General features: G+C 43.9%; 1 protein-coding gene across 1 annotated transcript; it reads right to left on the bottom strand.

Annotated features, from left to right (window-relative positions):
* Positions 1-4,062: 4,062 nt before the first annotated feature.
* NPEPL1 (aminopeptidase like 1) lies at positions 4,063-20,448 on the bottom strand. Its single transcript, XM_026105317.2, has 12 exons — positions 20,167-20,448; positions 18,666-18,851; positions 17,334-17,504; positions 14,602-14,691; positions 13,775-13,856; positions 13,436-13,578; positions 12,810-12,887; positions 9,121-9,221; positions 8,325-8,448; positions 6,592-6,768; positions 5,794-5,904; positions 4,063-4,942 (listed from the first exon to the last, which is right to left on the bottom strand). Exons 1-12 carry the CDS (start codon positions 20,314-20,316, stop codon positions 4,784-4,786), a joined length of 1,572 nt encoding a protein of 523 aa, XP_025961102.1. The 5' UTR covers positions 20,317-20,448; the 3' UTR covers positions 4,063-4,783.
* Positions 20,449-21,224: the final 776 nt, after the last annotated feature.

Here is a 21,224-nt window from a genome sequence, read left to right as displayed (position 1 = left end):
GATTTACCCTCAACCTGTAAACCTTACCACAGGCAGAAAGGCCTTTCCTGACTGCACTGTTTTGCACGAAGCAGAGAAGTGATAAAACATGCTGTCGAACTTTTGGCACTGCCTGAATTGAGGACCTGGGGACAGACTTGTCACCAGAGTTTCAGCTGTGGCTCAGTCCCGTAGCGGAAAGACAGACCTATCCAGAACACTGTGTTTTTGACTAGGCAGTGCTAACCCTAGCAGAGAGCTTATACAATGCAGTATTAGTATATAGGAGATGATACACTAATACTAATGCCCATCAAGACAGACTTTTCCCAGACTGAGCGTGTTGGTCTGAGACAGTCCTTAAAACACCCATTCCCCTCAGTTTTTAAAAAGCAAAGTGACCACCCTCTAAGCACATCTCCTGGTTGCAAGATGGACCTTTTGCTCGCTGAAACCCAGCAGTACAACTTTGGTAGTTAGACTTGCCTCCATGTTAAGCTGGTCTTGTAAGAGACCCTAGGCAGAAGGGCAGCTCTGCTCCTGCCAGAGCCGCCGGGACAGCACCGGCTCCTCGGGGAGCAGCGCCCAGGGTGCCCCCAGCAGAAACTCGGGCAGCACTGGCGAGCAACGCATGACGCAAACAGCGCTGAGCGAGCACCACCTCCTTCATCGCATGGGGCTCCTGCCCGCGGCCTGTCTCCTGGACAGGCTTGGCAAGGCCAGGCTCTGCTTTCCGACCGCTCGGCTCTGCGGCTCGCCCCCCCCTCCCCCATTCCTACCCCTGCATCCCACCCCTGGGCTCCCCAAGTCTGCCATGAGTTTAGAGCAAACTGCTGCCCGGAGGACACCATGGTTGCTAAGAGGGAGAGCAGCACAGGCCTGCTGTGGAGCACCAGCCCCCCCGAGCCAGGCTGCCCGGCTCAAGGGGCTCGCAGACTCCGCTGCTGCCCGCGTCACCTTCCGCAGGGCCACCCTCAGGCAACAGCAGTGCTGCCCAGGGGAGGACACCACAGCATTTCCCTTTCCATACCCACAGCAGCTGAAAAACTAGGGTTCAAAAGCTCGGCTGAGCCCTGTTTTGGCTGCAGGTGACTGCCAGCCCTTTGGAGCGGGGGGGGGGGGGGGGGGTGCAGCAGCGGGCATGGCGGCAGCCTTCAGAAGCTTCCAGCAGCAGCACCCACCACTCAGCAGCACACGCAGGATGCGACAGCACTCACCACGTGTAGACAGGGCTCCCCTCCGTCACAGCCAGTCCTGCCCGGTATCCTGGGGTGCTTCCCACCAGCCCAGGGCTGCCAGTCCTGGCAGAAGGCAGCATCCTCAACCACAGGAGCACCAGGAGGGTGGGAAAGGCGGGGCTCCCACGCCCAGGGCACATCAGCAGGTGCTCATTGCTGTCAGCTTCTTCTAAAAAGTGCTGGGCCTGTCATAGCTCTACAGCTGTAATAATTTAAGCTGGAAGGATAATTTAATTATTTAATAGGGTAAACTGGAATAATGTAATGGTGAGGACTGTCAAGTTAAGTGAGCTAATTGTGAAGCACTCGGTGAGGTTGGTAATGAGGCAGTAAGAACTTTGGGTAGCTTCTGCCACGTGCTCCCCTCAAGCCGCCCAGAGCTCGTAGCAGCACGGGCGGTAACTGCAGAGACCAAAGTCCAGTTGGGCTGCTCAGTAAAGGCTTATTTCCGTTTGGTAACTGTCCCACAAATCCATTTCTAACAGTGAATACCTGCTACCTCCAAGGCAGTTTTGGCATCTCCCCTTTTCTAGATTGCTTCCAGGCCTCATACCAAGATACTTGAGGGTGAGCAGCAGCAGCTAAAATGGTGTATCACCTGAGAGTGGGTAAGCACATCAAGGAGGCAGTGGAAGTGGGTCCTGGTGGAACTAAAATTCTACCATTTGGTAGTAAAGAAACACTGTGAGTTTAACAGGAGTGATCCCAGCACCTCTGTGATATATAAAAGAAAGAGCATCACTTATTTGGTGAATACAGCTCATGAATCACTGTCTTGGATGGGTAAGAAAATTCTGCGCTAGAGTAGATCACTTATCTAAAAGGGAGGAAAGAATAACATGGATGGGGCATAGTAAGAGATGTTATTAAGAGAATTATAAAAGCCTCAGCTTTTATCTGTGAAAGCTCCTTCTCAAAAAGCACAAGATCTAGACAAAACCACCTTCTTCAAAAGATAACCCTAAAACTACAGCAGCTGCCCCCCCAACTTATCCTCAAGCCAAATTACTGAGTGGTGGGTTGTTGAAGAGCAGAGTCCTAGCTGCTCTAGCAAGGACTGCAACAACAACATGGAGCTGATTACGTTCAGTGACAGTCAGTCCTTCTGGCCTGGGATTTTTGGCAGGATATGGGGAAGAAGGCAAAAAACATACTACCAGTGTCACACCCTTTTGCTCTATTTTCTTGCTTAAGCAAACTTAAGCAGTTGTTCAGGTTTTGTTATCCTTAGTATTTATCCTGTTTAGTCCTTCTATTGCTTTTCAAGCATTTCATATTAGATTTCTTTCCTACACTGGTCAGCTGGCTTAAGTGCCTTCCAACTCCAGCAGCATGACACGCTTTGAGAAACAGCAAAATAGAAGAATATGGCCATCAGCCATTTCTGTTTTACCTGGACTTGCTGCATTCAGTGACATTTCAGTGGTGAATATTAGAATTTGGCCCCGGCCCACAAAATTGCAGGCTAGTCTTTATGTAGAAATCTGCCTGATTTTGGCAAAACACTGTAAATTTCAAAATTAGAATTGATTAATCTTAAGAGGTTTCTACAGGATGGAGATTTAAGACTTGATTTCACAGCAATGAAATTAGAACATTTTGCCATTAATTCCAGTGGTCAGACTGAATCAGTAATGAAAGTAACCACTCAGGCCTTCCCTCACAACAGGTTTTGGTACCAGATTGTGCTTTATACTGAGTGCCCAGAGTGATAGGGAGACCGGATTTATCAGTTTCACAGAGCTGAATGATTCTTTTGGAGAAAAAGAGCGGGGGGGGGGGGGGGGGGGGGAGGGAGTCAAATACTGTCTTTGTTTTCTTCCTTTCGTCAGCATTGCTGGACTCTATATGTCTGTTGTCTTTGCCATCGGTAAGTTTATTTGAGAGTTTTTCAATGGTATTTCCTGCTCCATAACATTTCAAGAGCTTCCCAATGTGGATCACATCCTGAAACTCCGCACAGGTATCTTCTTGGTGATGAGACTGGGGAGCTGGAGGAACAACGCTTTTCTAAACTCATCTTTTATATAGATCTCCAGAAACTACAGTCAAGTGAAACAGGGAATTAAAACCACAATAGAGGAGCAAATATAGGAAATAGTGAAATTCTGTTAAAAAAATAAAAGGTTACATTCTAAGAATCAAATACAGGCACAAAACCAAAATGAAAAGTGTTTTTTCTCCTCCCTTCTGTGTTAAGCTTTCCACAAGGTCTTTAATCAAAAAGACTGATGTCTAAACCAGATGCGTACCTCACTGTTGGAACTTCAGCTAAAACCTAGCACCAATGCTCTCCAGAGATCACCTTGCACACAAGGAAAAGTATAATTTATTACAATTCAGTTTGACTTTATCTGCAAAGCAGCCAAAAGTGTGTGCTGGGTGGGATTTTTCAGCGTCAACACTCTGGTTGAGCCAAGAAATGTTTCCAAAGGCTGATGCTTGAATCTGTGGGGCAGGGACCAGCACTGATTAAAACTTGGTCACTCCGTTCCCAGCTCTGCTGCTGACATTACATAAACTGGGGCAGGTCATTTCCCGTGGGTGTCCAAGCCAAGCTATTACTTGTAAGCGCCTTGTGACTCGCTTATATAGAAAATAATATGATGCATCCCCTCCCTGATTCCTGTTGAATCAATCAAATGGAGTGAATCAGCGTAAGTTCTTCAGCACTGCATCAAACCATTCGGTATAAGCTATTACTCTGTTAGGTCTGTTTTCAGATGTATGAGTGCTGGGAAGACGAATATGAACAAAGTAATGAAGTCACACATGAACTTTTGGAGCACTCAGTGTACTCAGAAATGTAAATAACACTATGAGACATCACATGGGACACATAAGCTGCTTTAATAATAATAAATTTATTAAGTGGCAAGAAGCCACTCTGCTTTGTAAACCGATTTTACTCAATCACAGTCCCCCTATTTTTTTCCTCATTTAGCATGAATTATTCTGTAATTTGCATGTGAAAGATTTACATAGAGATATGTTCTGGCCCACTCTCTTGTTGATTTTACTGGTCAGCAAAACATTAAACATGCAGAAACAGCACCTTATTAAAACTAAATGCGTTTCTCATTACATCTCTTTGCCGCTAAGCTAAATTGTCACTGAATAAGCCAAACCTACAGTGGTTTTTTCCTCATCCTGTGTTCCGAGATGTAGTGGGGCCTGCAGAAACGTCTGATAAAACCTCACGTAAAATAAGTAATTCAGAAGGCTGTGTAAGCGAGAGCTGCAGTTGCTTCTTCAGACTAGAGAGAGCTTCTCATGCATTAAATGCACTTAGTTAAGTTTTGTGAGGTGCTCCAAGGAGGACCTGCCATCCTCCTGATACAGTTAGTAGAGCTTGGAGTCTGCACCATTGGTATTGTTCAGCCACTGTGTGCACCAATAATTTAAAAAAACAAGAAATCAGGCTGTTTTATCAGAAACAAGTAATAAATCTTATCATGATAGTAAAAAAATGGCAATTTCTGATGTGTGACTTTTTCATTGCTTGAGACTGAATCAGTGCAAAGTGAGGTAACACATGCACCCCGTCACTTTGGGATGGGGGTGCATTAAACCAGGCGGCGCCTTTTGGAATCCCTCTCCATATCTTCAGCGGGAGAGTCTCCATTGCATCCTAGTGGGGACACCATGTTTAGCAGAGGGTCTTCAGATGCCCCTCCAAACAAGGACAGCAACAAAGCCACGCCATAGCCAGTAGCTCGTTCACCCTAGGAAAAAAAAAAAAAAAAAATCACATTTTAGATTGTATAACCTGGGCTAGTTTTAATTTACCTACCCACTCAACAAGAGCAGTGAAGGTGCAAGGCCACAGTGAATACTCGGGGTGCCTGGCAGGCCTCCTCAGCTTGTGGTTCTGTATCCATAGTGCAGGAATCTAACCAGGAACCTGTCCTGGTTAGATTAAACCAGCACATCAGTCGATTCACACAAGAACAGAGCTCACAATTACGTGAGGTGGGATTTGGGCTGACAATATTCAGGGCAATATTCATGTTCCATTTGACAATATTCATGTTCCATCTAACATAAGCATGGATTTGGAATGTGAGCTGAAGAAACTGGGTTAGAAACAAAACAAAACATAAAACCCCATATACAAGTTCCAGGCAAGGGAGGAGGGGGAACACTAGAGCAAAGAAATGTTTTCCCTGCTGCCAGTCAGCAGGAAGAAAAGTCCAATCACCTTAAGGTCAATCACCTTAAAGACAATATGGGGAAAAACTGTTTGGAAGGCTAGAATTACTTCCATGAACAGCAAGCAACTAAGTTAAGAAACACTGTTCAAGTTTGAAGAGTCAAAGAAGCTGCTGCTTAAAGTGACTTTTAGAACACTTTAAAAAACAAAATGAAAAATCTGACCAGATGAAGCTACCAAAGCAAAAGAATTCAATTTCCCAAATACTGATGAAGAGTCAATGCATTCCAAAAGACTCTTCTCCATCTATTTCTCTCCTTGCATTTAAAGAGACAGAAGTCAGGGTCCCTGCACGCACAGGCGGTTTTCTTTCCTAGGGGAGCAAGAAAGGTAAAATGTCAGAAGTCACATGAACACACTCACTGCATGAACAGGTGCAGCAATGTCTATATGGACCCAGACTCCAGGCCAGTCAAAGCCAATGTGAGAAGCAATGAAGAGCCCAGCACAGGAGCTTGGAGTATTGTCTCGGTCCTGTAGAAACAAAATACAGTTTTCTTACAAGAAAACAAAATGTCAATGTTTTATTCTTGCCTACAAAGAAGGTGGTGTGCAAATCTAGTTCAAAGCTTAATAGACGGCCCTAAAACCTAGACTTGCAGACCAAGTATAATGTAAATCCCTTGACTTAATCCCTGGTAGCAGTCTGGTCTCACTCTTTTCCATGCAAGCTCCTTTCTGCTGTGTTTTTGGAACCTATTGTACACTGTAACTCTCAAACATAGTGACTGCAGCTGCAGCAATCCCTCAGGTCTCTGTCCTCAACTTCCTGGTTGCTGCGTTCCCAGTTACTCTCTCCGCTGGCTACAAATGATCTGAGGAATATTTGTCCTTACTTCTTAGGAGGTTTCCACCCAGGAATTTAGTACACATCTTAGGGCCATGCTTAAAAGGCAAGCAGTCCAAAGATATCTTTGCAGCAAGTTACACTGTATGATATACAGTTGACCCTAAGTATCAATGCAGGGACATTTGGTCTGTGAAATACCCAAGTAAATAATGTTTTCCAAAGTCCTTATATGGCCCATTTCTTAAGATTATGGCCCACAGGAAAAGCTTTTATCCAACCATCAACAGACCAGTGCATTATGCAGGATACGCAAAGGAACGTGGATCAAAGCACATCTTTACGTAATAAATAGAATTCAAAGGAAAACTTACTGCCACAGAGTTCTTCATATCAGCTACAGCAGAGGTAAATTCACTGAAGTGGAGCTCAGGGCAATATACAAGAGGATGGACCAAGTCTCCACAGTTCCTACCAGCCTTAACGCAAGCTTTTTCCCACTCTTCGTTATTGGTAAGGACGGCAGCATGATACTTTCCTGTTGCAATTCCCTAGTGAAATACAAGACACAATCAGGAAGGATTCACTTTACTGTGCTGGGTCCAACAATTCTCCATCTCTCCTCTGCATTAACAGTTGCTTGTCATCTAACAAGACCACCAAGAAAAAAAGTCTCAAATCTATTTGACAAGAGGATGGCGTTACGAATGTAGACAGAGGCATTGTAGCTACCACAGAAGCTTTTAAAATTTTAAGAAATCCATTCTGCAGTGCAACAGTCCACATTTATTCAGCCTATTCAAACCACAGCCCCACACAAATATTTCGTTGTAGTTACTGAGTAAGCAAACTATATGGCTTGATAGTTATTTATTTTTAGGAATAAAATCAAAGCAGCAATGAATTACAAATAAAATAGCTAACACGCGTGATATTCCAAAAGCGTGTGTCAACAAACATTCTGAATGTAACATCTTGAATGGTCAGAAAGGTTACTTCCTTCCAGATCTACAGAATCCAGAAGTCATCCTTGCCTGAGTTTTCCAGTAGAATAATGATGGGAAACTCTTAAAGGATTAATATTTACACCAATGCATGCAACATACATGCTTTCAAAAATGTGCCACCATTTCTCCTCCTGATATGAAGACCATTTTTTCCTCTAGAAGATTATACCACAGGAATCACTGCCTGCCAATATCACCTTCTATAGAAAGATAATAAATTTCAAAAAACAATAGTATTAAATTGGTATCCATGTATCATTCTGTGTATGACTTACAACATAAGCCATATCATGGACAAGAAAATTCCTGTGCTATGGGTCATATCCTCAGTTGGTGGAAATCTGCAAAACCTCAAAGTTGCTAATCTGATTAACTCCAGTAGAAGACCTGATCCAGAATTTCTGTCTAGTATCTTGCAACTGCTAGGCAACATTCAACTAGCTGCAATACCCACGAAATGGAGTAGCACAACCATGACGCTCTTATCCAACCTTATGGTAATGAAAGTCTAATAGTATTTTACTCAATCACATCATAATCTCTTGCGCCAAGGAAAGAAGTCAAACTGAAGTTGCCAACAATCACATTTAAATCACACCCTTCTTTTCAGCATTAAGAATGGCTACTACTTCCCTGTTTGTTAAGCCCCCTTTGTGGATGTTACTGAATATAGAAACTGACTCATAGCAAATTGAAAACAGCATTTAAATATGAGTGGAAATTCTGCTAGTTATAAAGCTACTGAATTGCAAACACTGGATCACTTACATCACCTGCTAACATCATCAGAAAAATACCATTTTTTCCTTAAGTATGCATGAAGCATAAGTTACATAAAAACCTGAAAACCTGCTAGTTTCTAGAAAATGTTCATGGCACATGTCATCCTCTCCAAATACATAGTGCACACAAAGAGTTACAGCTTACCGGTGTTACTGTTGGTAGTTTTTCTTCTTACACAAGTTTCTGAAGTCATCAGCAGGTACCAGCTCATGACACCCAGTTTCCCCCAACAACCAGCAGGACTGAGGCAAAGATGCAAATGATGCACAGACACTAACATGATGTCTCCCTGTCCATTAGCAGCTTTGTACTAGTACCTGAGCTCCAGTAAGAGTGGCCATATCAAGAATGATATCAGCTCCAAGATCTTTGCACGCGTAAGCTACTCCATCAGCCAGTATCAGCCTGCCTTCTGCATCAGTGTTATTGATTTCCACAGTTCTGGAAAGAAGACAGCGCATTTAATATAGCACCGGTTCAGGCTGGAAATTAAGACTGAATCTATCCTGTCTAGAATACGGGACAAGAAAGCAGGCTCAAATCTAATGTGCTTTTTAACTTGACTCCGCAAGTCTGCATTGCTGCTTATTCCCTGTTTGCAAGCATCCAGGCAAAGCAAGCCTCAATAAGGGTTTTAATAGAATGTATTGTCCCCATAGTAACGCCCACCTGCTGGGTCTGTACAGTGCCTAGCACACCAGGCCGGGATCTTACAAACTACTGCCATACGAATAAGTATCATACTCTGTTTAAAACTATATGAGATACTTAAACAATGCTAGCCTGTTTCTGGGACTGAGACAATACAGACTACAGAAGGACACAAAGCGCTGGTTGTACAGGAACAATGCACACACTTGAGAGTGCTTTAAGGAAACTTCAGCTCAGGATATTACATACATATTATATGTATTTTGATGTGCACTTACATATCCAACAGGAAACTCGGAGCACACAGGAAACTCACTCCTATGGCTGTCTGAAAGACTATTACCAATACTAAGGAAGGTTGCTGAGGGGCAGGTTCACAATTTGTATGGTACTCAGATAAACAGAATCAAAGATCATGTTTCTTCTCAAAGTGTCTGTTAAAAAGGATAGACAGAATCTTACTTTCCAGAGTAAAGAACATGAATATCATCAGGTCTTGTTGCACGCGGTCCAACTGCATTCTCAGCCAAACAAAAAACAGCATGAAGATTGTCTTTAAAACCCTGTGGTAACAATAGGAGAGAAGTGGGTTTCAATTCATAACATCAGGTTAATTTATTGAGAGTGAAATCAATAAAGGATTACGACTTGACAGAAATGGCACTAATTACATGGGAAATCTATGATACATAGTTTAAAGCTGAGACCAAGAGCTATAGAATGGGGACGAGAAGACTGTATCTAGTATTAGCTTCAGAGTCCTCACTGGAGAGGGAATGAGAGCCTACAAGCATGTAAGACAGACGAGCAGGGTAGGGATCTAGAAAGCCTTTGCCAACTGAGCAGGTGACCCATACGATCTTCCCTCAATGGTAAGATATCTTAATTAAAATGTTTTTTATATGCAGCGTGCAGATGCAACACGAGGGCGGTTAGGTTTAGGCACTATGATTCTCTGGGAAGAACACTTTTTGTACCTTACAGCCAGCTTTAGTTAGATCACTACTTTAGTTAGAGCCAAAGCCCACTGAATTCACCAGGAGATTGCTGAGCTCACCGAAAATAAAATCTAAGTCACTAAACTACAGTACCCCTGTGCGAAAACCAGTGAAATACATCTCCAAAGATGTGCCACTTCATTCACCTAACTCAGTACAACTCTAACATAGCCTCACAACAGAGGTTACAAACACCAGGGCCAAACTTTATAAGCCCTTCATCTTTTGTAGCCACAAAGGAAAGATCCAAGTAACAGATGCTTTCAATATGACAATTACAAAGACTTGTGACAGTACATTACATGGCCAGTCAGGATGTCTGGGATTATTTTCCAATCCTTATATTTTCCATTGCTTTTATTTAGTCTCCAATAACAACAAAGATATAGTTTGGGGCCATTTGAGAAACTGAGCTCCTCCCTATCATTTCTGCAATATTGGGGGAAAGCCTACAGTAATAATGGAAAAGGATGGAAACAAAAAATGCTAATATGCAGCCATTTGTAAACTGTGTGCTTTCTCTGTAAAAACAACCCCAGATGAACTATTCCACCTCTGAGAATTTTTTTGGAAAGCGACTCTGATCATGGCAGTCCTGGAACACGGTACTCCTCCACGTCTCAGTGCATCTCCCAGCCGCCAGCCGTCTGTGACACAGCTCGCTGTCCCACAGAATCCGACACGCAGACCACAGATCAGATACAAGCTAGAAGTATCTACCCTCTCCTCTTTCCATATGAAAACAAAATAACCACAGTTAAGAAGAGTTTGGGTTTTGTATATATTACTCCTGCTGGGAGGCACACAGCATTTTCAAAATCTTTTTCCTCTTAACCTCCTCTCTTTCTTCTGCCAGATTCCATTCTGGTTTACTCTGGTTTAAAATTAAGTGCTTATATGGTTATGGGTGGTATTTTAAAATATACGATGATTTTGTTTGTACAATGACTGTACTGTGTGGAGGGATCCTATGAACAGAAAGGCAGACAGCAGCATTTAATAAAGAAAGGCATTGTTTCTCTTCAACTGGGATAGCTAGCCTTAAAAACATCAAATTCCTAGGAAAACCAAGGTTAGTTTTACTAGGAATCTCTTGATAAAAGTCCGTAGCTGAAGAAAAACGGACATGCTGAATAAGCTCATGTTCTGAAGTCCAAAATACAAATGCATCAACTGAAAACTTTCAGAATAATGGCCAGCATCAGGAAGCCATAAAGTAATTTTGCAGTTTCTAGTCCATTCAGGGGACAAACAGCACTGCAGGTGAGATAACCTTCCATCTAGGACCCACTGCTCTGCGCAGCAAAATCCCACTCTGTTCACAGTATCTCACCAAATTTCACCAAATTTTCCTCTTCCAAATGGGACATGTAGTTAATCTAATGTCAGAAAAATGGAAACCTGCTTCCAGTGTCAGCTGCCTTTTCACTTTCACTGAATCCCATTCCTTCTGTAGCTGTTTAAAAGCAGCATTCCCTATGTTGACATGCAGGAGACAAGGATTCCAAAAATTTAAGTGAACGTTTTTCTCTTCTCACTTGTGTTGGAAGGCTCACAATGGATGCAATGCATCTTTCTAGGAAAAAAAAAAATCACTGCTTAGCTTGATTTTTCTCTCCAAAGTCTCACTAAATCATGTTGAAAAAATTGTAGAATACCATATAGGCAGAAGATTTTTTCTGAAAATGAATAATTGCCTCTCCTCCCCTTCCCACTGAGCTTCCTATTCAACACAAGTTTCACCTTCAGTCTTTGTGACAAAGCATAGCTAAGCTAAACTCCCTCCAGCTTTATATTACTCTAAAATGCATAAAAAAAAGTCCTGAAACAATAACAAGGATAAATTCTTTCCACTAGCCAACTGAATAAGTTTTCTACAGGGAGTTCTTTAACAGGTCTTTTTCACATGAGGTTTTAAAATTAAGCAGTGAGATCATTCTTTTGTTTCTACATATGAGGGCGCAGATTTCATGTAGATATGACAACTTTTGCAGGCTCAGTTTGTCCAAACATATTACTGACAGTTTTGTCACGGTCCCAGTAATTGCATAGGAAATGACAGATCACTTACCATTCACGCCTACTGCAACTGTGAAGGCAACTTCAGCCAGTGGAGATAACTATATACAAGCACACTTCTGAAGCAATGACTGACTCACTGAAAGAGTGTACCACATATGTGGCTTTCCCAGACTTCTCCAAAGCATTGGAGAAGTTTCACCTTTTGTCCCTGTTAAACATGTGATTGAACTTTCTGAAGGACTGAGTTATGGAAAGCTAGTTGTTTTGTCCAAGATGCTCCTCACAAATCTGTTTTCAGTTGTAAATCTTTGCAGATAACTATGAAGTTTGCAATCCTTCCACATCAAATGTGCTGCTAGGGCCCAGGTACAGAGCTAAACTGTTGAGAAATGGGAATTTGGCAGTAATCCTTCCCTGGACAAAGCTTCTGTCAGACCTATGTATTCATCTGTAGCAGTAAATGTTCTTTGAACTTTGGATACTCCTTGGAGGCAATAGCTGCTCTGTCAGCAAGACTTAGTGACTGGATTTGTGGAGAGGGCAGAGTTCTATTGGCAGTGGCCACGTATTTTCCCCAGTTCCTATTGTTAAAGTGCTGTATGCATTTCTTTTTCAGTCTTCATATTTCAATGCTTGGCTTCTTCTCAAGTCCCCTACTAATTTCTGAGCACAGGAGCAAACCAACAAGCAGCTCCTGATCAGACCAGAACTGTAACTTCCTCATTAGGTATTATTAGAACCAGCACAAGATTCAGGATATGGATAGACTTAGTACCCCAGAGTAACTCATCATCTTTTTGCAAAGGAGGTAACAGCTGCCCCAAATTCCATACCTTCAATAAAATCAGCACTGGATAACTCAGGTGTAAATCTGATTTAAGGAACTCGATTCAAGAAACTCTAAAAAAAAACATTAGAACTGAAGAAATTTCTCCTATTTCCCAAGATCCCAAAGATTTTAAATGTTTTCCTGAAAGAGCAGAAAGAGCTTAGTGACCCAAGATCACCAAAGGCAGTGGCAGGTCAGAACTTCAGGATTAGACTGGCCCCAATATCTGGGAATACATCCAAAAGTCAGACTGCTCCTTGGCAATATTGGTCTACGTGGTATCAATTAACACATTTACTTACTTGCTTTACAGTGGCTTTGAAGGCACCCAAAATAGCAGCTGCTCCACCACAGTCTCGTTTCATGCCAGGCATAGTAGTCTGTTTAAACAGAATCATACAGAGATTTATTTTTTTTGCTTTAAGGGAGAGTTTCACAGTTCTGTCTGCTAAAATTAGTATTTCTGATGCATCTGTAACCCTAGTTTCGACAGTGCTCAGCCATAACGGATACACAGAATACACGTGCATCTGCTTTTCCGTGGATCTTGCCTTAGAGCTGAAAAATACTAAATTTCTGCAGCTAAATTATTAGAAAAGAAAAAGGTGGATGATAAGATTTGCACTGAGATCAACTCATATGGGCTTTGGATCTGTCTCCAAAATCAGAAATTAAATACCTTTGTTTTAGCCTTCTACTAACAGTATGCAATACCTAAAGAGTAAAATACCAGGTAGTTATTAACCGCTCTGTAAAACATTCCTTGAATTCTATTTGGTCTTTTCACCCTGGCAGTTTATGTCCATATGGGTGAGGCCAGATCCACCTCAAATAAAAGTGTTTTTGTTTCTGCAGATATTAAATCAATTATTTCCATCAGGAAACATGACTGTAGGCAAAGACAACAGAAGAACAAGTGTTTATGTACCTTTCCCTTAATGCTGAGTCCTCCAGTGTCATACACAATACCTTTGCCCACCCATGCAATGGTCTGTGTAGCACCATCTGGAGTGTGACTAAGAACTGCTAGGGCAGGAGGATGCAGAGCTGCCTTGCCAACTCCATAAATACCTGGAAAACAGAGAATTAAACCACTTGTGGGAAGAAACACAGAGAGAGAAATCTCTGGCTATTCTGTGTGAATCACCTTGAGATTCTGCGGGCAATAAAACCATTTCAAAAATGCATAAATAAAACATTACAATTCAGATGGCATAATATTCCAAAGAACTGCTGGGAAAAAGTTTGAATTTTGAACAAGATATACCTCCAAATCCTCTCTCTTTCAGCTCCTCATCCCGAATAATGGTTGGAGTAATCCCAAGATCCTTGCCAACTTTTTTGATTTCCTTCATCGTTAAAAGAAAAAAGACAGCCAGTCAATGATCAGAAAGACACACTTGTGTCTTCCCACAGTAAACAGAGATGTATCCACATATGGGTTTTGTGTGATTTTTGTACACAGACACACACAAACATTCATTATTTTGGGCTTGGCACTGGTTTTCCAAAGTCATAATTCCTCTGAGACATCCTTGATTTCCTACTGCATGAAATGCAAATCTGATCTTTAAGCTTCACTAATAAAAGAATTCTTCAGAGGTAAAGGCCAGCTGTACTCTCTGTTGGACCATGATGAACAGAAACATTTTCACTCTCAGCAGCTTTCCAGATCTTTATAATAAACCCATTTGCGAACATGTCAGCTTCTCTTCCTTAATTTCAGAACCACTCAATACCATGTGGCTTCCCATTTCACAGATCCATGACAATTGCACATCCTTGAAAAAGCCAGCATTCTGCTGCTTATCCAAAGTCCCAGAGGAACTAGTGTCACAACCAAATCAAGAATTCACTTCTTCTGACCCCTGTTTGTTACCCCAGCTTTACACTCTGCATCCTTTCAACTTATCAAAGCTCTTTGAGCTGTTAAGGGCTGAGGAAATAACCCAAGCATCCTTGGACAGCTTTTTTGATATGCCTCCTACTGCCAACACAGAAGAAGGTTTTGCTATGAGATACCAACACTGGTTCTTGATCACTGTAGTCAAAACTTCCAATAAGCAACTCTTACTCTTAAGGTGTATTACCAACCTCCAGGAAGTTATCTGTGTTCATTTCATTGCATGGGGTGTCCACAATTCGAGCAGCCAGCCTGACTCCTTCTGTAGCACTTGCCAGACACTAGGAAAAGAAGTGAGGGCACTTGAGAGCTGGCTTTGGTTTGGATGTCTTTTCCACATATCTGGTGTAGGCTGCACAGGACTAGGTGCAAAGTTGTGTGGCTCCTTTGGAGTACATTAATGCTTAAATGCAACAGATCCCAGGCAGTTCTACAATACTAAATAATGACAACACAACTAACCATTACTTTTTACATTTGTTAAACTTAAGTTACTTTTTCCTGTGCTCTAATTTCTAAGGAACTTCATTCCTTCTCACAGTGAACCGACATTTCAAAATCAGCAGCCTTTTTCCACTTTCAAAGCATGACCAAAAATGCAATGGGAGGTGTAGGGAGAAATATAAGACAAAGCAAGTTCACGATATTTGGACAAACTTGTAGGCTGCTTGGGCTGAAAACCTGCAGAGACTATGCAATCTACAACACGGGAAGCAGTAGAGTTTAGAATGGGTCAGTGCAATAGTTTACTACCACAGGACATTCTATATGGGGGGGAGGCATGGAGAATGTGGAATATTTCATATTTGTGCGAAACACGCATGCAGCTGTTTCTTCATTCCTGTGGCAGAATGGACTGACCTTCAGCTGGACTGAGTGAAAAATGACTGAAGCAGGAATGAATTAAATCAAAATGGTCCACAGTGAGCAAGCTGAGACCGTTTCTTTAAAGAAAGATCCTCTCGACAAAGAGGACAATGGAGGGACCAGAGAATAGACTTTAAATTTTAACACCTGGGAATCAACAACTTGAAGAAAAAAGACCAGGTGGAAGGAAACTCTGTTCAAGTTTTCCAGAAGCCACACCACATGGAAGACCACACACAGCAGGAGGGTGAGTCAAGATGGTTTCAAAGGATTCTGATGTGTTGGCTAGTTATTCGTGTTGATGTATCTCAAGTTTGGCTTGGCCAGGCTGCCCTAAGGACTCTGTATTCTGTATCCCAGCATACTCGTAAACCTGGCTTGTTTTGGAATGCTGCCTGATTCCCTACAATTACTTCTGGTTGCTCTACTTCCCCTAATGGGATAAGGATCTCCTCAAGAGCCAAACTAGGTTTGCAGTGATTCACTGTTAGGGCCATGGAGGTAAAAAGAGGTGTTCTAACACAAAGGTGAAGTCCGAGGGAAACAATACAACCTACCCACAGAAATAAGCTACGCCTGGGTTTGGCTTCCAGGGTACTCAGAGCACCTGGATAAATAACAGCAGCCTTGAGCAAGCAAGAAACTTATAAAACTGTGACAATCCCTGCTAGTCCTCACCACAAAATATCTTGGACAATGCAGTAGGGGCAGAATGTGGCAGCATGCCTAGGGAGAGGTTTAGCCAAAAAACTGCTACCACATGCCTCTTCCAAGCTCTGCATTAGCTGTCCAGTGCTGGTTGAATTTAAGGGGTCAAAACTTAGCTTGGAAGAGCCAGTAGTACTTTTGGCCTTGACATCAAAGGGAAAAACAGGAAGTGGAAGTGATTTCAGCTTTGTTTTTTTACTTACAAATACCCAAGTGGCTTCGAATCTACCTATCTGAAGGAGTTTGTTTTAAACACCAGTTACTTGTTCTCTGTTTTGAGGCACGGAGAAATTTAGTGATCAGCTGCTGTATTCATAGCATATCTCTCCTTGCTACTTTCCTGCAAACTGGGCTGGTATCATTTGCTGTAGCCAATTCACCCAATCAGTAGAGTAGGGCAAAAGTGTGGAGGCAAAGACACTGCAGGAAAACAAAACAAAACAAAAAACCTCCCAGCAAACTAAAGCTTCAACTCTCCAAGTTTCAGATGCAGGAACACCATATCTCCTGAGTCCCATCCATAGCCAAAAATTGTAAGGGATTTGTCTGACCTCACTGACTGATCACCTCAGTGTCAATTTATACTGAAATAGAGAATTTAGAGCACTGAACAGAAGGCTGCCTAATAGCTTAAGTGCAGAACTTAGAAAAGCTTTTAAGTTATGAACTTGATGAGGAATGACCTAGCATATTAAAAGTTACCTGATGTGGAGTTTGCTCCCTGTAACAGTCAGGTGTAAAGAAAACAATCTTTGATTTTCTGCTGTTGAAACATGACTTAGAAAAAAATGTAATTGTTATGCATAGTTCATTTCCAAGCTGGACCATCTCTTAAGGGTCTTGCTCCTGGCTAAAGTTTTGCTAGAGAAATGCAGCCAAAGAGATATATTAGCCAGAAATATTAGATGCTATGTGACCCCAGAATACACAGCTGTTAAGTGACTTCAGCGATATTCACCTGCATAACCATGGACAAAACTTGCCCAGGTAAAATAAACAGAGAAGCCGATACACCAAAGGTAGTGTAATATTAAAGACTGAAAATCTGCTGTTTGCAGCCATGGTTTTCTTTGCGCTACTTGTTTGTTTGGTGTCTTCCACTCCTGAAATCTAAGTTCTGAACAACAGCTTCAGCCTTCATTGCAATAAGACCGTGTTCAATATTTCTACTTAGGTATGCTGCAAACTCATCAACATCAAGGAACTTCGATCTGGGATCACTTCTTACTTTAGATACAACACCTACTCCATATGTAGCCTGTAAGACGTGCATGCAACTATTTAAAAACAATACATAATTTTAGGGAACAGCAGAAACAACTCACCACATAACAAATCAAAAGCTTACTTTAAGTGTTGCCACTTCTATTGGTCCATTGTTCTGTCCAACCAGGAAAAACTCCACTGTTACAGTTTTCTTCTCTGTGCGTCTCGATGCACTGGACCTATGTGTGAACAACGGGAAAGCCCTGGCTAGCGCACAAGCAGAGGCGAAAACTTCAGACCGCTCACAGACCATCTGTAACACCAGCCAGAAGACAAACAAGTCAGACAACTTCAGGGGTGTGGACAACTACACTTAAAATGATCTATCATCTGTGACAATATTGGTAAAGAGGGAAAAAAAAGGGGAGGGGAAAGAACTGATATCTGGATTAAGACATATTCATATATCATGCTTGGCATGGACGGAGAGGCACTACAAGCAGGAATTACAGCAGGAAAGGAATTACAATGCTGCACCTGACCGCATGGGAATGAGTATGTCCTTATTAGGGAGCTGAACTACTTGAATTATACTGGTGCAATTAACACAGTTTTGCATATGGACCAAGACAAAAAGGCATGGGAACCACCAATGTGTGTTCAAAAAAACCACGTTGTGTCATTTAATATTAACATTTTTTAACGTGTTAAATATTTTTCTGAAGTTCACTGCCGAAATTACCAATGAAAAGCAGTTTTAGTTAAATATTTCTAAACTCAACTATAAGGGAAAAAATGTATGTAGAGATATTACTCTTGCAAATGACTTTTTCAAGTGAAAACTATAATTAGATTTTGTTACTGACACAGACTGTACGAGTTTTCTCTAATAACCTGGAGGAGCTGTAGCAAAAATTTAATCATCAGAGTGTATTTTCATCTTTCAATCACAAATTCACCAAGCTCGCACAGCAGATGACCAGAGCTGTGCAAGACCTTGTCCAGTATAAGATTCATGGAGGAACATTAGTTTGCATTAAGACTTTTAAAACCCGTTGACTAAAACAGATGAGGCCTACTGCTTTCAATGCACCCTAAATAGGTTATGCAACACAGATTGCATGCAGGGTGCTATATCTAAGTTAATCATCTAAAGCATGATATGTAGCATGTGCTAATATCATAAACCTTAGTCTGAAAAAAGCCACTACTGGTTTCCTTCGCATGGACATTCCTGGATGAAAACATTCCCTACATATCCATCTTTAATTCCCTCCAACTGCTTGAGCACATCTAAGCTGTTATACTTAGGTTTCATTAACGCTTCAGTGCAAAACTGCTTACAAATACTAACATAATTATACTAGCATAACTTGCCCACCTTCTGTCTCCTTGGATACAGCTAAAATCCCGAAAAGTCAAGAAAATACTTCACCAGACATTTCACCGAAAGCATTTTCAAACAGCCACTTACAACAATACATCTGTTGACACCTCCTGGAAGACAATTTCTAACCAGGCGGGTGATGAACTGAGCCGCAGACGGACTATTGTGTCGGCTGACCCTGGAAGGCAAAGCGGCCACAGTGGCGTAATTCAGGTAGAGGGGACAGCTGTCGGTAGGGTTTGGATTCAGAGTGCTTAAAGCAGACTGCCATATCTGAGGAGAAAAGAAGAATTCAAAAACAAAGAACTCATCGGACTTTTCTTTCCTTCTCATTCTGACTATATTTAGCCATCTTAAGTGCAGCATTTTAGGGGTCGAAAACGAAGAAAAAATGATGCAGCCATTTTTAAATGCAATATGCTCTAGAAACAAAAAGAACAATAAGTATGATGAAGCTTTTGAGTAATCAGAAAATACAAACTTGCTTTCCATCACAAGTATAGCTCTCTTTTAAGCCACATGAATCATGTTTTAAAACACAACATTTGGTGCAAGGCTGCTTCAGAGCCCTTTAAAGCTGAAACAGTTTTACTGGGGATAAATAGATGGACTGGTTTATTAGTCTCAAATTATTGTTTCACATAGCAATTTAACTAAAACCAAAAAAAGGCTAAATACTGTCCTAAGAGACTCAGAAGTCCAACGCCAAACTGCCGAACATCCAGCAACCTGAAATCTGTAATGCAAAACATTTATCATTTTACCACAAGCCATCACCACCGTATGGATGGGAATAGGCACACATAACCCACAGCAATAGCTGGAGGTAGGGAGGGGGAAAAGAGAGGTGGTATCCTTCGGCCCCTGCGGGGACCGAGATTTAGGTCTCACACTTGCGAACTGGCATCTGAGAACGCGTATCTCAGTAACTGTATTAACAGCAGTCATCATCTTGTCATCTCGGAGGAATGCAAAGCACTTTTCTCCCATTAAAGCGGGTAAAAGGTAAGCTGAACTTTGCATTTTAAGCTGCAGTGATTTATTTGCCAATACACGGGTTTTCCAGCCAGAGCAACAGGCTGCTGCAGGCACCGGCCCCGCTGCGGGCACCGACCTCGCGGCCCTCGGGGGAGGCCCGCTGCCAGGCCACCGGCTCCCTTTGCTTTGGGGAAGAGCCGCTACAACGCGATTTCACGGCCCTGTTGAAGGGGGAGAAAAGCCCCTCTGCTCGGAGAGGATCAAAAGCGGGTTTCCCCCGAGCAGGCCTGGCTGCCCCCCTCGCTCGCTCCCCGGCAGGCCCGGCCCGCTCGGGGCGCTCCCCGCGGCCGGGCGGCTCCGACCCCTCGGGACACCCCGAAGCACGGGCGGGGGCGCGGGGACGGCGCCCGCCCCAGCCCCGTCACCGCGAGCACCGGCCTTGCCCGCACCACGAGGCCGCTCGGGGCCGGGGCGGGGAGACGCGGCCTCAGGAGCGGCCGCGGGCACCCGGGGGAGGCAGTGCCGGGGCGGGGGGGGGGCCGCGCTCCCGGCGGCGGCAGCCGGCGGGGGGTGTGTGGGGGTGCTCGCCCGCGGCCCGGCCCGTCCTCACCTCCTCGGTGACCCGCGGCTGCAGCTTGCCCCGCAGCTGGGCCCAGGGCAGGCGGTGCAGGTTGTGCAGCTGGCCCAGCACGAGCAGCGGGCGGCTCTGCGGGTCCGCCTCGCCGGCGCTCGCCTGGAACTCCAGCTGCACGTTCGCCATCTTCGCGGCCCGGCTCCGCTCGGCTCGGCCCGGCCCGGCCCGGCTCCGCCCCTCGCCGGCTCGGCGGGGCGGGCAGCGCGGCGGGGCGGGCGGCCTCCGGCGGCCGCGCCGGGCACGGCAGGCGGCGGCGCCCGGATGTGACATGGCGGGCGGCGGCCTCGCCCCGCGCCGCTCTCACGTGGCGGCGGCGCTGCCCCGCCGCGGCCCGGCTGCCCGGCGGTGAGGGGAGCTCTTCGGCCCTGCCGCTTAGGCCGGCGTGTGTCCCCCCTGGGCGCCCCGAGGGACGCGGGCCTCGGCCTGTCCCTGCCGCGGGGAGGAGGAGGAGGAGGAGGAGGAGGATTATGGTGCGTGAGGAAGACCCCGCGCCGATGCCCTGGGGCCCTGCACCCGCCTCCGTCCGAGGGTCCCGGGCACCGCGACGGGGATGAAGGACAGGACAGGCCGGCCGCGGCAAGAGGTGCCATTTGGGGCGGCCATTTGCCGTGTCCCACAGGAAGAATAGAGATAGTCTGATCCTCTTGAGTTAGGGGACAGGACTATATAAAAATAGATACAAAAACAGAGGCTACATATCACATAAATTATACTAAGGATAAAACATTTCAGAGGGAAAACTTCAGACTACAGAATAACGCAAGTGGCAGAGGCTTTGCAGGGATGGGCTATCTAAACGCAGGCAGGAGAAAACCTGAAGGAAACAGGGCTTACGGCACGGTGCTGCGTTAGCAACTGATAGCACTCAGTCACATTTTGCAGCTTCTTCATATTTGGATCCCCCTCGTTAATTGGAAACCATTAAACTGTATAACGGTGGCGTCCGCCTCATGTCTGCTGTAAATGCTGTACCTCCCCCCCCAAAAACACATAATCCAGTACAATTAATATTTGAGAAGCATAATGGATTCCCT

Source organism: Dromaius novaehollandiae, chromosome 16 (assembly GCF_036370855.1).
Source record: "Dromaius novaehollandiae isolate bDroNov1 chromosome 16, bDroNov1.hap1, whole genome shotgun sequence".
Classification (NCBI taxonomy): Eukaryota; Metazoa; Chordata; class Aves; order Casuariiformes; family Dromaiidae; genus Dromaius; species Dromaius novaehollandiae.
Note: the sequence above shows the minus strand (reverse complement) of the source record. Positions and strands in the feature narration are given on the sequence as shown.